The sequence below is a fragment of the Arvicola amphibius genome, chromosome 4 (assembly GCF_903992535.2).
Source record: "Arvicola amphibius chromosome 4, mArvAmp1.2, whole genome shotgun sequence".
Lineage (NCBI taxonomy): Eukaryota > Metazoa > Chordata > Mammalia > Rodentia > Cricetidae > Arvicola > Arvicola amphibius.
Window position 1 is genome coordinate 67,702,538 of NC_052050.1, and position 14,532 is coordinate 67,717,069.

The 14,532-nt window shown below is 40.7% G+C and overlaps 1 protein-coding gene across 1 annotated transcript in view; it reads left to right on the forward strand.

The window, feature by feature from the left end:
* Positions 1-14,532, forward strand: part of Hspa4 (heat shock protein family A (Hsp70) member 4) — a 45,038-nt gene that overhangs the window by 26,352 nt on the left and 4,154 nt on the right. The window contains exons 7-14 of the mRNA XM_038325773.2: positions 41-285; positions 4,421-4,497; positions 6,769-6,920; positions 7,506-7,612; positions 9,235-9,368; positions 10,566-10,747; positions 11,587-11,676; positions 13,681-13,833. Of these exons, the coding sequence (XP_038181701.1) occupies positions 41-285; positions 4,421-4,497; positions 6,769-6,920; positions 7,506-7,612; positions 9,235-9,368; positions 10,566-10,747; positions 11,587-11,676; positions 13,681-13,833 (1,140 nt within the window). The remainder of the gene's footprint in view (positions 1-40; positions 286-4,420; positions 4,498-6,768; positions 6,921-7,505; positions 7,613-9,234; positions 9,369-10,565; positions 10,748-11,586; positions 11,677-13,680; positions 13,834-14,532) is intronic.

Here is a 14,532-nt window from a genome sequence, read left to right on the forward strand (position 1 = left end):
AAAATTGGTTAACTGTTGGATTATCTTTTTTCCTCTGAAGGTTTTGGCGACAGCTTTTGACACAACACTGGGAGGCAGAAAATTTGATGAGGTGTTAGTAAATCACTTCTGTGAAGAATTTGGAAAGAAGTACAAGCTAGACATAAAATCTAAAGTTCGTGCTTTATTACGACTGTCTCAAGAGTGTGAGAAACTCAAGAAATTGATGAGTGCGAATGCTTCAGACCTTCCTTTGAGTATTGAATGTTTTATGAATGATATTGATGTATCCGGAACTATGAATAGGTAACCATATTACTTCTTCTCCCTTCCCTCCCTCACCCCCGCTGACAGGGCTTCTCTCTGTAGCTTTTGGCCTGGAACTCACTCTGTAGACCAGGATGGTTTCAAATTCACAAGATCTGCCTGCCTCTGCCTCCCAAGTGTTGGGATTAAAAGGCTTAAGCCACCACCACCCTGTCTCCATATTAATTCTTAATGTTAAATGAATTTTGAGGTTCCATTTTTTTTAGCTTATGATTGAAATCATGGTCGTTAGTGTGTTAAAAATCGTAGGTCATCTGGGACCCAGTTTTTATGGAAAGGTTGGATCTGGTGGTTCTAGTAATGGTTTTGGTAACTCAAATCTTCCTGAAAATTACTAGTTAACAACTTAAGTACGTATTACGTACAAATTACTAGTTTTCATTAAACTACTGAACCATACTTTAATGCTTAAATAGGATAAATTCAGTTTAGGCACCAATTAAAATAGTTGGTTTGAGTGGTTCAGGATCACTTGAGGGCAGTAGCCCTTTTTATATAATACTGCAAGAGTTCTGGGGAATTGACATTTAATGTTATTTCAGAAACATTTTGTTATTGCTTGATTGTGTTGCTTGGATGAGGGAGTGAGATGTTCTTTTGGCTGTGAAATACGTTGGTAGAATTCAGGCAGGACTGATGGCTTGTTTGGGGAAGTGAGCCTTAGTGACCCTTAAAAAATTTGAGATGGTATTTATTGTTGACCAGTGTCCAAGTTTGTCCTTCCTTACCCTTTTCTCTTGCTTGGAAATTTCTGCATGTGGAGGCCTCTCCTCTACCCTCCTTACCCCCACCCCTGCAGTGGTGAGTGAATGTTGGGGGGAGGAGACTTAAGATTTGATGGTAGGCCGGTGTGCGCCAGACTATTTGTTATAGTCAAGTGCTGTTTATAAGAGTTAAGTAGATAGGTGTGTGTATTTAGAAACTGATTTGACTTTATGCTATTTTTAAAATGTTAGTTTTTATGTGCATGGGTGCTTTGCTTGTATATGTGTATGTGGACCACGTACATAATTGGTTCCTGTAGAGCCCAGGCTAGTATATCGAATTCCTGGCAGTAGAATTTAAGACAGTATGAACCACATTATGGGTGCTAGGAATTTAACTTGGGTCTTCTGAAAGAGTGGCCAGTGTTTTTAGCTGCTGGACCATCTATCTCTAGCCCTGAATGCTGCTTTGTTGTTAAAAAACAGATTGTTCTCCAAAACCACCCCCCAAAAAAAGTTTTAAAAAAAGGAAATGCAGGTTTTATTATCTACATGTGAGAACACAGACTATTTTGAACTCTTTGTTTTTTTGTTTTTGTTTTAAAAGACGGTTTCTCTGTGAAACAGTCCTGGCTGTCCTGGAACTCATTCTGTTTATTGTGGGCATGGAACCCAGGCTAAAATAACACTGTACAACGAATTGTTTATAGTGGCTTTTCTTTTTTACTTTACTGCTGTTTTTTTTTGCCCAATTTGGATTTGGTTAGTTAGTTATCCATTTTATTCATTCATTTACTTATTTATGTTGTTTAAAAGATTTTTTTTTTTGTCTATTTGCCTGCTTGTATGTAGGCACAGCATAGACATTCCTGGTACAGTCAGAGGTCAGAAAAGGGAGGATGTTGGATGGTTATGAGCTACCATATGGAGCCTAGAAAAAAGGAACAACTTTAACCTCTGAACCACATCTCCAGCCCCACTTTAAGCGAGCCTTTAAGTTTTTTGTCCTATCAGAGGCCATTTATACTCTTGCTGTAGAGTATGCAAACCCCTCCTAAGTTAAGCTGTTGTTTTCAAATGGCCTCTTTAGTTCCAGTTCTTCAAAGTTTTCCTAGCACCCCTCTCACCTATCTTTTTTTATAATGCTGATAGTGATTATAGTTTGTAGTGGTTTGGGTTTATTTAGAATCATTGTACATGAGTGCTTTTATAGTAGCATAATTCATGATAGGCCCAGAGTAGCAGCAGCCCACATACACATCACCTGATGAATAAACAAAATGTGGCTTGGTTCATCACGTGGATTATTTTTGGGTAGTTTAAAACATGTAGATATGATATGGAGCTAGAGAGATGGTTCATTGATTACGAAAAAGCATGTGTTACTCTTGCACAAGCCCTGGGTTCAGTTTCCAACACCAGTGTGGTGTTTGAATGGATCCAACACCCTCTTCTGATCTGCAGTACATATACATACATGCAGGCAAAATGCCTATACACAGAAAATAAGTAAACCTAAAAAAAATCATAAGATGGAGATATAATAAATCATAGATGGCCCTGAGACATGCTAGACATTTTGAACAAACTGAGCATTACGTGCTTCTGTTTTTATAAAATGTCTAGAATAGGCAAATCTATAAGGGTAGAAAGCATATTCACTATTTTCTTGGGCATATGTAAGATTGGAATGATAATAGGGCAATGAGAAAAGTTTGTATTTTCTCTCTTGGTATTTCAAGACAGGGTTTGTGTGTGTAATGGTCCTGGAACTTGCCTCAAACTCAGAGATCCACCTGCCTCTGCCTCCCAAGTGCTGGGATTAAAGGCGTGCACCATTACTGCCCAGCCAATTTATGTTTTCTTGAGATGGTTCTCATTGTAGCACAAGCTGACCCCAGATTTGCTATGTATACTAAAATGATTGATTGCAGTTTCATTTAGAGATGTAATTACAGGTATGTTCCACTTCACCTGGTTTATGGGGTACGAAGGAGCATAATGTATGCATATGTATGCATGTCACAGTACAGTAGTGGAGGTCAGAAGGAAACTTGTAGAATCAGTTCTTTCCATCCACCTTGACGTAGGTTCTGGGCATCAAACTCAGGTTCCTGGACTTTTGTGTGAGTACATACCTGTTTTTTTTGTTTTGTTTTGTTTTGTTTTGTTTTTTAACTTATTTTGGTATTTTGTTTGTTTGCCATACACACACACACACACACACATTTTTGAGAGAGAGATCCTTACTCTATAGCCTACACTGACCTAAATGGCAATCGTCTTGATGTAGTTTCTTTCCCAAGTGCTGGGATTAGAGGTGAGCCACCACGTCCAATTTAGTATAGAGTTTTTAAGTTAATAAGCAGCTGTCACCACAGTTCCGTTTTACAGCGAAGTTGTGAGAAATAGGGAGGAACCCAGCATGGTGCTGAGTGAAAGAGCCAGCCAGAGAATGCCCTTGTTCTCTCTGAAGCCAAGTGTGTGACAGAATGGCAAAGGCGGGTTCATGGAGTCTGGATGGTTGGAGATACTTGTGATCACAACCCTCGGGCCTAGTCAGAAAGATTGCTGTGACCTTGGGCCCAGTCTGGCTTGCAAAATTGAAAATGTTTAAAAAACAAAGCAAACAAGCAAACCCAAAACTCAAAATTAAGTTTTTAAAAAAGTCCAAGATAACCAAAAACAAACCAAGCAAATAAAGAGTTGATGTTGTTGCCAAGGATTCTGAAGGACAAGAAGGGATGGGTCAGAGCAGCTTGCCCTGTTGTCAGATCTTGTAGACAGCTGACAGAAACTCCTCTATGTCATTCCTCATTAATTTGAACACATGAAACTCGTGCTGATAGAGGAACTGCTGGGCGGGATGTGTATATATGGAAGTTCTCTTTCTCTAATTTTAACTGATCTCATAAAGAATAATTTTAAGTATGTTAGTCATCTCTTTTCTTAGCCAAGCTGACACTGAAGTGTTTTTTTCCCCCTCTATTTGGCTTACCTGTGTCAAGTATTTCATATAGATGAAGTAATGTATGTCCTTGGTGTGGCTTCTGTCTAGCACAGTATTTTCAGGTCTAGCTTGTTGTATCATGCATCAGTTCCTTTTTGTTCCTGAGTACCATTGAAAGGCATTTAATTGTTTTTGATTCTGGCTTTTATAAATCGTGTTGCCACTTTATGAACTTATATTTTAGTTCTGCCTGTGTGTGTACCTAACGTGGAATTGCAGTCATGTGGCAGTGCTGTTTAGCATTTCAAGCAAAAAGCCAAACTTGTGTTTGTTCTCTTTACATTGCCCAGGGCTGCAGTTTCCACATCCTTGCCAGTGCTTTTGATTACCTGATTTTTGATGATAGCTTTCTGTTCTACCCAAAATTGAAATGTGATTTAACCTATTGTTTCTTTAATAGAGGCAAATTTCTGGAGATGTGTGATGATCTCTTAGCAAGAGTGGAGCCTCCACTTCGTAGTGTCTTGGAACAATCCAGTAAGTATTTTTGCCATTGAATTGTTTGTGTATCTCAGACTCTGGGAATGTATTATGTGTTAACATTTTCTCCTCTCTGTCAAGTATTTGCTGCATGAATGTTGTCAGTTCTGTGCTTCAGTAAGCTTTATCTGTTCCTTTTGAATGTTTCTTCTCCCTAAAGCCTTTGAAGAATACAATATTTTCTCTAAAAATCCCATTTTTGTCTCAAACACAAAGGGTTACATGAATCTTTCTTAAAAGGTTTTTGCAGTGCTTGTGTGGTGGTCTTACAAACTTCCTGTCAGTGAGTCCTTGGTTAGCTCAATATTGGGTCTGAGAGATGACTCAGATGGTAAAGGGCTTGCTGCTCAACCATGAGGGCCTTTGTTCGGCTCCCCAGACCCACATTCAACCCAGGAACAGCTGCACACACTTCTAATCTCCGGCTGGGAAGGTAAAATACTCATGAATTGAGCCTGAGGTTCAATAGAAGATACTCAAAAAATGGGGCTAGAGAGATGGCTCAGAGGTTATAGTACTGTCTGCTCTCCCCGAGGACCCACATTTGAGTCTTAACATCCACATGATTCCTTCTTCTGACCTCTGTTGGCATGTGCATGGTTCACGGACTGCCATCATTCTCGGACACATACAGAAAAATCACCCGTATACATAATGGAATAGTTCAGGAAAACAAAGCTTGGAAAAAGTAAAGGATGGAGGTGGGGAGGTAGTACATGTCAGGGCCAGAAGGTTCAGGACTTTAAGGTCATCATTGTTTAAGGCCAGTCAGGGCTAGAGACCCTGTCTCAATCTCCATACTCAGGAGGCAGAGGCAGGTGGTTCTCTGTGAGTTCCAGGAGAGTCAGTACTCTGAAGAGATACTGCCTTGGGCGGGGGCGGGACAGATTAATAATTATATAAAGTGGAGAGTGAGGAATACACACGTTGACACACTTGAGCAAAAGAAGATGACCTGCAAATCGTGTATGTTCTGCTTTTGTTGGTTTTGTGTGTTTTTCTGTAGCCCTGTCTGTCCTGGAGCTCATTCTGTAGACCAGGCTGGTCACAAACACACGTATGTTTTATAAGATACTTTAAGTAGGTTTCAGACCTAAAAACAGTTCACTTAGAATTTATTAATTAAAACTGTTGGGTACACTGTTTATATCTTTTTACTAGTCACTAATTCTGTTGATGTTAGCTCAGCGCTTGTTTGGGTGTTTTCTTTTTGAGACAGGGTTTCTCTGTGTAACATTTCCTGGCTGTCCTAGAACTTGCTTTGTAGACCAGGCTGGCCTCAAGCTTGCAGAGATCTGCCTGCCTCCCTCTTCCAAGTGCTGTGATTAAATTAGTGCGCCACCACTGCCTGACTTTTGCCTTGGGTCTTAAATCAGTGGTGATGACAGGTAGATGTGTTTTTATTTTGAACTTTGGGAGTGTCACACCCCCTCTACTCCCCAGTTTTCTTTCTGAGGTGGAGGCGGAGGAGCACTGCATAGGCTGGAGACTCAAGCCAGTCTCTTCCTCAACCTCCAGCTAGAAGTACAGGGACATACGTAATGTCCTTGCTGCAATCTGTTTCTTTTAAAAATGGATGGAGATCAGAGCACGACTATGTAGAGTCGAAGTTCTCTTTGCACATTTGCATGGACTCGGGAGACTGAACTCTCAGTTCAGGCCTTCTCAGCATTTGCCTCAACCCACTGAAGCATCTCACCAGCTCTCAAGCCAGTTTCTTTAAATGCTCTTCTCAAGAAATAGTGGTTGTTAAATAAAATGACTGAAATCAAGCAGCATGAGGTATTTTTGAGCAGTAGAGGAGCCTTGTCATGCCCTCTTTCAACCTCTGATCCTTGGGAGACTGGAACTGGGTTCTATTTGGGCCTATGCCTTGTCTGGACTGAGCACTGGAAGTCATTAGATGTGTCTGAAAACCTCTCTCCTTCATGACAGGTCATGGATGATTAGTATTTTGAGGCCCCCATATGACTAACACTCTGAAATGTTGGGTCTTTTGTGTGTGACACTCTGTTAGGGCATGTAGGACCTATACAGGACAAACTGTAGTGTGCTTGCAGTGCCTTCTAGACTCTACTGTTATACTGCTCTGTTACTCTGAGAATCAAGATGACCTGTCAGTGTATGCATGTGTAATTTGGGTTGGGTGTGTGAGGGAGCAGAGTTTAATATGTCAGTTGATTGGTTCTAAAAAACTTACTACTTTTTCTTCATTTTAAAGTACTGATTTAAAGATTATTTTATAAATGTTTCATTGTTGTGGTTTAGAGTTAAGGAAAGAAGATATTTATGCAGTAGAGATAGTTGGTGGTGCCACACGAATCCCTGCTGTGAAAGAGAAGATCAGCAAATTTTTTGGTAAAGAACTTAGTACAACATTAAATGCAGATGAGGCTGTCACTCGAGGCTGTGCACTGCAGGTGAGTTGCTTTTGTTCATCTGTCTACCTGTTGACCTGAGGGCAATCTCAAGGTGTAAGAGTCTGAAAGCTTTGTTTAAAATGGGTAGCTGATAGACATAACAGTGTAGCCGATCTACATAGTGAGTCTAGGCTAGCCTTGAACTTGAGATCTATTGCCTATGCTTCCCAAATACTTGGATTAAAAGCATACAACGCCACAGCCCAGCTTATGTATCTTCTCAATTCATCCTACTATGGGCTACATGACCAATAATTGTGTAGAAACACTGCCTAAGAAAAATAACAAAAAAAAAAAAAGAAAAAAAAAAGGTTGGGGGACAACAATGATAATGATAGCGAGAGCTGCTGGAATTTGTTGAATTGTCTGGTGATTTGTGATTTGCTTCAAGTTCATGGGAACTGGTAAAGCAAAACTAGGTTGCACAGTAAATTTGACAGCAGTTTGTAGAACTGTTCAATACCATTACATACTACTGAAAACAGTAAATAAACCAGTGATTGCTTCCTGAAGTTATTGTTTATAGTTCTAGTAATACCAGTTTGTCTGTATTTATCAATAGAATTTTTAAAATTATCATTCTAGTGTGCAATCTTATCACCTGCTTTCAAAGTGAGAGAATTTTCTATCACTGATGTGGTGGCGTATCCAATATCTTTAAGATGGAATTCTCCAGCTGAAGAAGGATCAAGGTAATACATTATCAGTCCCATTCATGCATACTCATCTGGGTGTTGAATCTGGGTAATGCATTGTCTTTCCTTACACACGTGTATGTGTCAGGTGCATAAAACAGTGACAGTTGTCAGTGTAAATTCATGCATGGCCAAGTGTGATAGTGAATCCCTATGATCCAGCATCCAAGAAGTAGAGGGAGGCTGGAAATCAAGGGAGAAAGGCTATCTTTAGCTCCATTGTGGTCAGGTTGGACTACATGAGCCCCCCCCCCCCCCCCTTTGGTTTGTCTAGACGGGGTTTCGCTGTAGCTATTGAGCCTGTCCTGGAACCAGCTTTTGTAGTTCAGGCCAAACTCTAAAGAGATACACTTGTCTCTCTCCCAAGTGCTGGGATTAACCCGGGGAGATCTTTTTAAAGCTGTGAAAAATTAGTGTCTTGTCATTTAATTTTTCTATTCTTGTTCCCATTGAGACTTGGTGCCCTTTTGTGTTGATTGGGTATATTCCTTTTTTAATATATATTATTTTTGTTTGTCTTTTTTTTTTTTTTTAAATTTTATGTGCATTGGTGGCTTGTCTGCATGCGTATCTGTGTGAGGGTTCTGATCCCCCTGGAAATGGAGTTACAGTTTTGAGCTGCCGTGTGGGTGCTGGGAATTGAACCCAGATCCTGTATAAGAGCAGCCAATGCTCTTAACTGTTGAGCTATCTCTCCAGCCCATGTCTCTCTGTCTCTGTCTCTCTTTGTTTTAAAGATTTTTTTTATGTATACAGTGTTCTGCCTGCATGTATTCCTGTAGGCCAGAAGAGGGCACCAGATCTCATTGTGGATGGTTGTGCATGTGGTTGCTGGGAATTGAACTCAGGACCTCTGGAAAGAGCCTCCAGTGCTCTTAACTGCAGAACCATCTCTCCAGCCCCAGGCTCAGCCGTTAAAGACTAGGCTCATAACCAAAAATGCAAAAGTATGTTATTTTTTTTTAATGCTCTGAAGATTTAAATTTTTTAAAATTTGTGTGAGTATTTTACCTGTATGTATGCCTGTATGCCATGTCTGTGGTTAGTGTCAGAGGAGTCCAGAAGAGGACTTCGGATCCCCTAAAAATGAAGTTAAAGACTGTTGTGAGCCAACATGTGGGTGCTGGGAATCAAACCTATGTCCTTAGGAAAAGCATCCAGTGCTCTTAACTGCTGAGCCATCTTTCTATTTTCCCTTGAATAACTTGGAAATAATAGCTGACAAGGAGAAACTAGAACTGTTCAGTAATTACAGTCCCTAGGATACAATGTCAAAAGTGTTAAGAATAATCATGAATTGTGTTAAGGAGATAGATGGACCTTGCAAGCCCGAAAACCTGGGTTCAAATTTCCAGAAACCATGTAATGCTTCGGCGAGATGGGAGGTAGAGTTTGGAGAATCCCCAGACACTTGCATGCAGGTAGCCTGGAGTAGGCAGCATCAAATAGCAGTGACCCCCGTGTCAAAGAAGGTGGAAGGCTAGGACTAACACTCAGGGCTGTCCTTTGACCTCAACACACACACCTACAAAACACCCCCTCCATAAAATAAGAGACTGAAATATTTTAATAAGGAAGATTTTGAATTTGTGGGGTTTGTCTTTTTTTCTTTTATCTAGTGACTGTGAAGTCTTCCCCAAAAATCATGCTGCTCCTTTCTCCAAAGTCCTCACATTTTATAGAAAGGAACCTTTCACTCTTGAGGCCTACTATAGCTCTCCTCAGGATTTGCCCTATCCAGATCCTGCTATAGGTGAGTGGAATTGGAAACTAAAATAGTAATACAAACTTGTTTCTACTTGGGAATACTAAAAGAAAGATTATTTAGAAATTTAGGTGCTTTATGCCCCCAAACAAACATCTTCTATCCATATTACTGGGTATAGAGGCAGTCCGATGGATGGGTTTGTTTCTTTGGTTTGGTTTTTCGAGACAGATTTTTCTCTTTGTTGTCCTGGCACTCAACTCTGTCCTGGTCACTCTGTAGACCAGGTTGGCCTCGACTTCAGATGCTTATTATTTAATAAGTCTTATGTTGTGTGGCAGTATTCCTGGATTCAGTACACATTGTGGGTGACTGTAAGGTGGTCCTGATGAGAAAACATGATAGAGTTGGTTGATTCTAATAGACAGTTACAAAATCTGCACAGAAATCGCACAATTGTTCTATACCATCAGTCCATCCTAGAATTTAGAACCAAGTTTGACAGAGTCTTTACAAACTGAGAATAGTTATGATTTGGAAACATTGAGAGAGACCAAGAGTTCTGTAAGATCTGTGCTGTGGATGAAGAGCAGGAGCAGCCTCAGTGACCTGTAGAAATTGTGGGAAGAAAGTTGACTGCCCTGCTTTCCATTTGTCGGATGGCAAGGACCATGGCAGTCATGCCCAGAAGGACTAACTTCTATACCCTTTTCTGTCTTTTTCTTTCCAGTACTGGTCTTGCCTTGGGTATGCTCACTAACACATTGGGCTTCAATACTCTTCCTGTGAAACCCACCGTGTGGCTGACTTCTCCCATAGGCCTTTTCTCTCAGGCAACTGCCAAGATGAATATCTTGTCTGTCCCAGTCTTTGTTTTTAAACTCTAATAAAATTGTCTTTGACCTTTAAGAAAAAAACTTCCTGAACAAACCCTTGGTATAGTAGTGAGATTTATAAATAATTATTTCCTAGAAAATGACACAAACTGGAAAAATATAAAAGTAAGTTGTGGAAACTAGACACTTTATTTTCTGGCACAGCATATGCAGGAGGAAAAGGGAAAACCAGGAGACATGAGTCCTTAGTGTGGTGGTGGCAAGAGTGAGCTGTGTGTGAGAGGAGGGAGAAAGCTACCGTGCTGAGAATGATCGTAGCCTGGTAGCCTGGTTATTCTATGATTGTGTATATGGAAGTTTAAGTTGAGTCTTACTGTGCATTCTCTTGCATCTTTTCTTAAATCCCCAGCTCAGTTTTCAGTTCAGAAAGTCACTCCACAGTCTGATGGCTCCAGTTCAAAAGTGAAAGTCAAGGTTCGGGTAAATGTCCATGGCATTTTCAGTGTGTCCAGTGCATCCTTAGTAGAAGTGCACAAGTCTGAGGAAAATGAGGAGCCGATGGAGACTGACCAGAATGCAAAGGAAGAAGAGGTAACCAGGACGTTTCATACTACTGGCTGACAGGAGCACTGAGAATTACCGAGTGCTTCTATACACTCCATTTCAACAGTTTTGCATTTTACTGGAATTGAAAAGAACTCAAATTGGCTTTTCCCTTCTGACCATTTCTCAGTTTAAACTACTGTTGATTATAGAAAAATGTTCTTAATTCTGTTGTTTTTAATATAATAATAGATTATATACTCCTGATAAATGTAAGTCTTGTCCTCTTCTTACACCAGATTCCTAAAGCTTGGCTTTCTTCCCCAGATGTGGTGTGTAGGGGATTCAGGTACCAGCATTCTGCATAGCATTTTGAACTATTCCCATAGGCTACCCACATTGAGCTTTTGTTCAGATGCTCCACAAACTTCTTTATCATTTCTGCTGAAAGAATTCTCTGGGTTTCTTTCCCCTAGCATGTACAAAGGTTGTGTTTTTGAGATTGAAAATGGTGGTGTAGGAAGAACTCTTGAGAAAATCAGGACTCTGGGAGGAAGCATGTGGAAAGGGAGCTCAAGCATGCTCCTTCAGTTTGTATTTGCCACACTCTGCTGCATGCTTTATGATTCACAAAGCAATTCCGTAGTTACTCTGTTTCATACAAAGGTGGACATTGGGCATGTTGGGCCGGACAAGTACTGCATTGTTGTGTTGAACTCCAGAGAGGAAACTTCATGTTCTGTGTAACTTGTGCGTAGTTGGAATTTTGAGCCTCTGTATGCTGAATCAGGGAGCGTTCTATACCTTGTGACTTTGAGTGTTGTTGAAGGATGCCTAATTTTTGGTTAGAATCTTCTGGTTTCAGTGTTTTATTTGACTGTTTTCAGAAGATGCAAGTGGACCAAGAGGAACCACATGCTGAAGAGCAGCAGCCGCAGACACCAGCAGAAAATAAGACAGAGTCTGAGGAAATGGAGGTATGACCTTAGAATTGTCTCTTAGAATTCTTGTCCTACAAACCCCAGCAGACTGTACTTGCACTACACTGTTACTCTTTTGTACAAATTTTTAGCTACATTGCACAGTGTGTTTTGGAAAGCTAAAGAGCATATACATCATTGACAGTTTAATGATGAAGTAGTGAGACTTAATTTTTTTTTTCTCAAATTTTGCCAAGTGTTTTATTCTGGTATTTTTTTTTTTTTTAGGGCCCCCCCCCCCCCCCCCCCCCCCCCCCCCCCCCCCCCCCCCCCCCCCCCCCCCCCCCCCCCCCCCGTTTTTCTCAGTGTAACAGTTTTGGCTGTCCTGGAACTTGCTTTGTAGACCAGGCCAGCCTTGAAACTGACATCCACCTGCCCCTGCCGCCTGAGTGCTGCAATTAAAGGCGTGTACCACTACCACCCAATATTAAGAAGAATTTTGATGGTTTTAGACATTCATGAGTCTGTTGACATGTTTGTGATTGAGAATCATCTGGCTTGGTGCTAGCCAGTGTACATATTCTAGTACTTTCCACATGCTTTATTGAATATTTTTGTCCTTATAGTGATAAACACTAGTGTGAGACAACATAATATAGTATTCAGGTTGAGATTTCTTTCTTTGTGGCCACTATTTTCTTGCGTGAGGTTTGGAATAGCTCCTAATCAGGTGGCTAGGGAGCAAGATGGATCATTCCTTCTTTTATTATAAAGTGTTTCTGTGTCACTAGGGTGATGGGTCAGTTGGTAACAGTGCTAAATTCCATCCCCATTTCAGGACCAGCACTTACTGCAACAACTTGAGTTGGGTGCCTTGGAACCATATGGTGGAAAGATAGTTGATTCCCCCACAAATTGTCTTCTGACTTCCACCCACATGTACCATAATGTGTTTTCATATGCACATACAAAAAAATTTAAGAATTTAAGATCCAGAACTGGGGACACAGGAGTCCCTGGGGCTTAAGGCCAGCAAGTCAGGCTGAATTGGTGAGCTTTTGGTTTGGTGACATACCCTGTCTCAAAAATGTTGGACTAACAAGGTGTCTCAGCAGGTGCTTGTCACCAAGCCTGCCATCCCTGGGGCCTGCATAGTAAAGAAGGAAACTAATCTCTGCAAGTTGTCTCTGACCTTTGTACATGTTTTGTGGCTCATTTGCAATACGTGTATCTCTAAATATATATAGGTAATAGAATTTTTAATATAGAGAGCCAGGAAGATAGCTGATAATGATATTGGGGCTCCACAGGTAGCTGTGGACACACCTGCTTGCTCACCCCATGATTGCATAATCACGCATACATCTACACAAAGACAAATACTCCTGTGAAAACTACATCTCGATACATGTGTAAAATATGTCAGGGTGATCATGTAACATTTAAAGGTCTTGTACAGTCTGCCTAGGTTTTGCCTTCATGTTTATTTTTTATTTATGGCACTGAAATATTAGGGTATAATTTCACTGTCGTTGTATTCTCTGTTGTTGAGGCAGATAGCTGTGGTTTAAATTTTTTGACCCATTTTCATGTAATTGAATAGATTCCCATAACATTGTAAGTGGTGTTGGCATGTGGATGTGGTTGTTGTTTTTTGAGACAGGATCTCACATAGCTCAGGCTGGCCTTGAACTCCTGATGCCCCAGCCTGTGCCTTCCAAGTGCTCTTTACTAGTACACTGTGGCCAGTGATTGTATGTTGGTTGTCAGATACACAGAAGGTTGTTAGGTATGTTAACTGCTTCATTTTTAGTTGTAAAACAGATTTTAAAGCACTGTAGTGCTCCTTTTACTTTCTATCTTGTAGAATAAAATTCTCTACCTGTCCTTGCCCGAACCCTTAATGACCACCATTATATTTTCTTCCTGAATTTACTACTCCAGATTAGACAGGGTCACTTAATTTTCTAGATAATAATCATGAGTTGCTTTTGACTTGATCCATTTTAAAATTTAGGTTAGTCTTTGTGTTTTTGTTCTTCATATTTTCTTTTTCTTTAGACCTCTCAAGTTGGATCAAAAGATAAAAAGATGGACCAACCACCTCAAGCCAAGAAGGCAAAAGTTAAGACCAGCACTGTGGACCTACCCATTGAGAGCCAGCTGCTGTGGCAGCTGGACCGAGAGATGCTCGGGCTGTATACAGAGAACGAGGTACATAGACTGTAGCCTTTAAGACAGTAGTTCTTATCCTTCCTAATGCCTTTAATACATTTCCTCATGTTGTGGTGACCATTAAATTATTTTTTTCATTTACTTTGGTTTTTCTTTGTAATAGCCCTTGCTGTCCTGGAACTTGATTTTTTAGTTTGCATTAACTAAACTTTGATTAGCCAGCCTAGCCTTAAACTCAAAAAGATCCAGCTGCCTCTGCTTTCCGAGGGCCGCCATCACCATTACCACCACACTAGTCTGTCCAGAGGGTTTTGATTACATCTTTGGTTTCAGGAGGTATTGCTTGGTTTGGGTGATGGGTCAGTAGAGTCACACAGCTAAGGCAGGTCTTCTGTATACCTGCCAGATCTTTTATTTTAAGGTTTATTAGTTTATGTATGTATACAGTGTTCTGTCTGCATGTATCTCTTCAGGCCAGAAGAGGGCACTAGATCTCATTATAGATGGTTGCTGGGAATTGAACTCAGAGATGAAAAGGAAGGAAGGAAGGAAGGAAGGAAGGAAGGGAGGAAGGAAGGAAAGGAAAGGCACGAAATCCTCAAGATTACCTTCATAATTCCCTTCCCTTCCCTCCCACCCCCTTCTTTTCCCTTCCCCCCCCTTTTTAAAACTCAGGACCTTTTTAACCTCTGAGCTCTCTCTCCAACCCTACCTGCCATATCTTAGAGCAATTCTGTT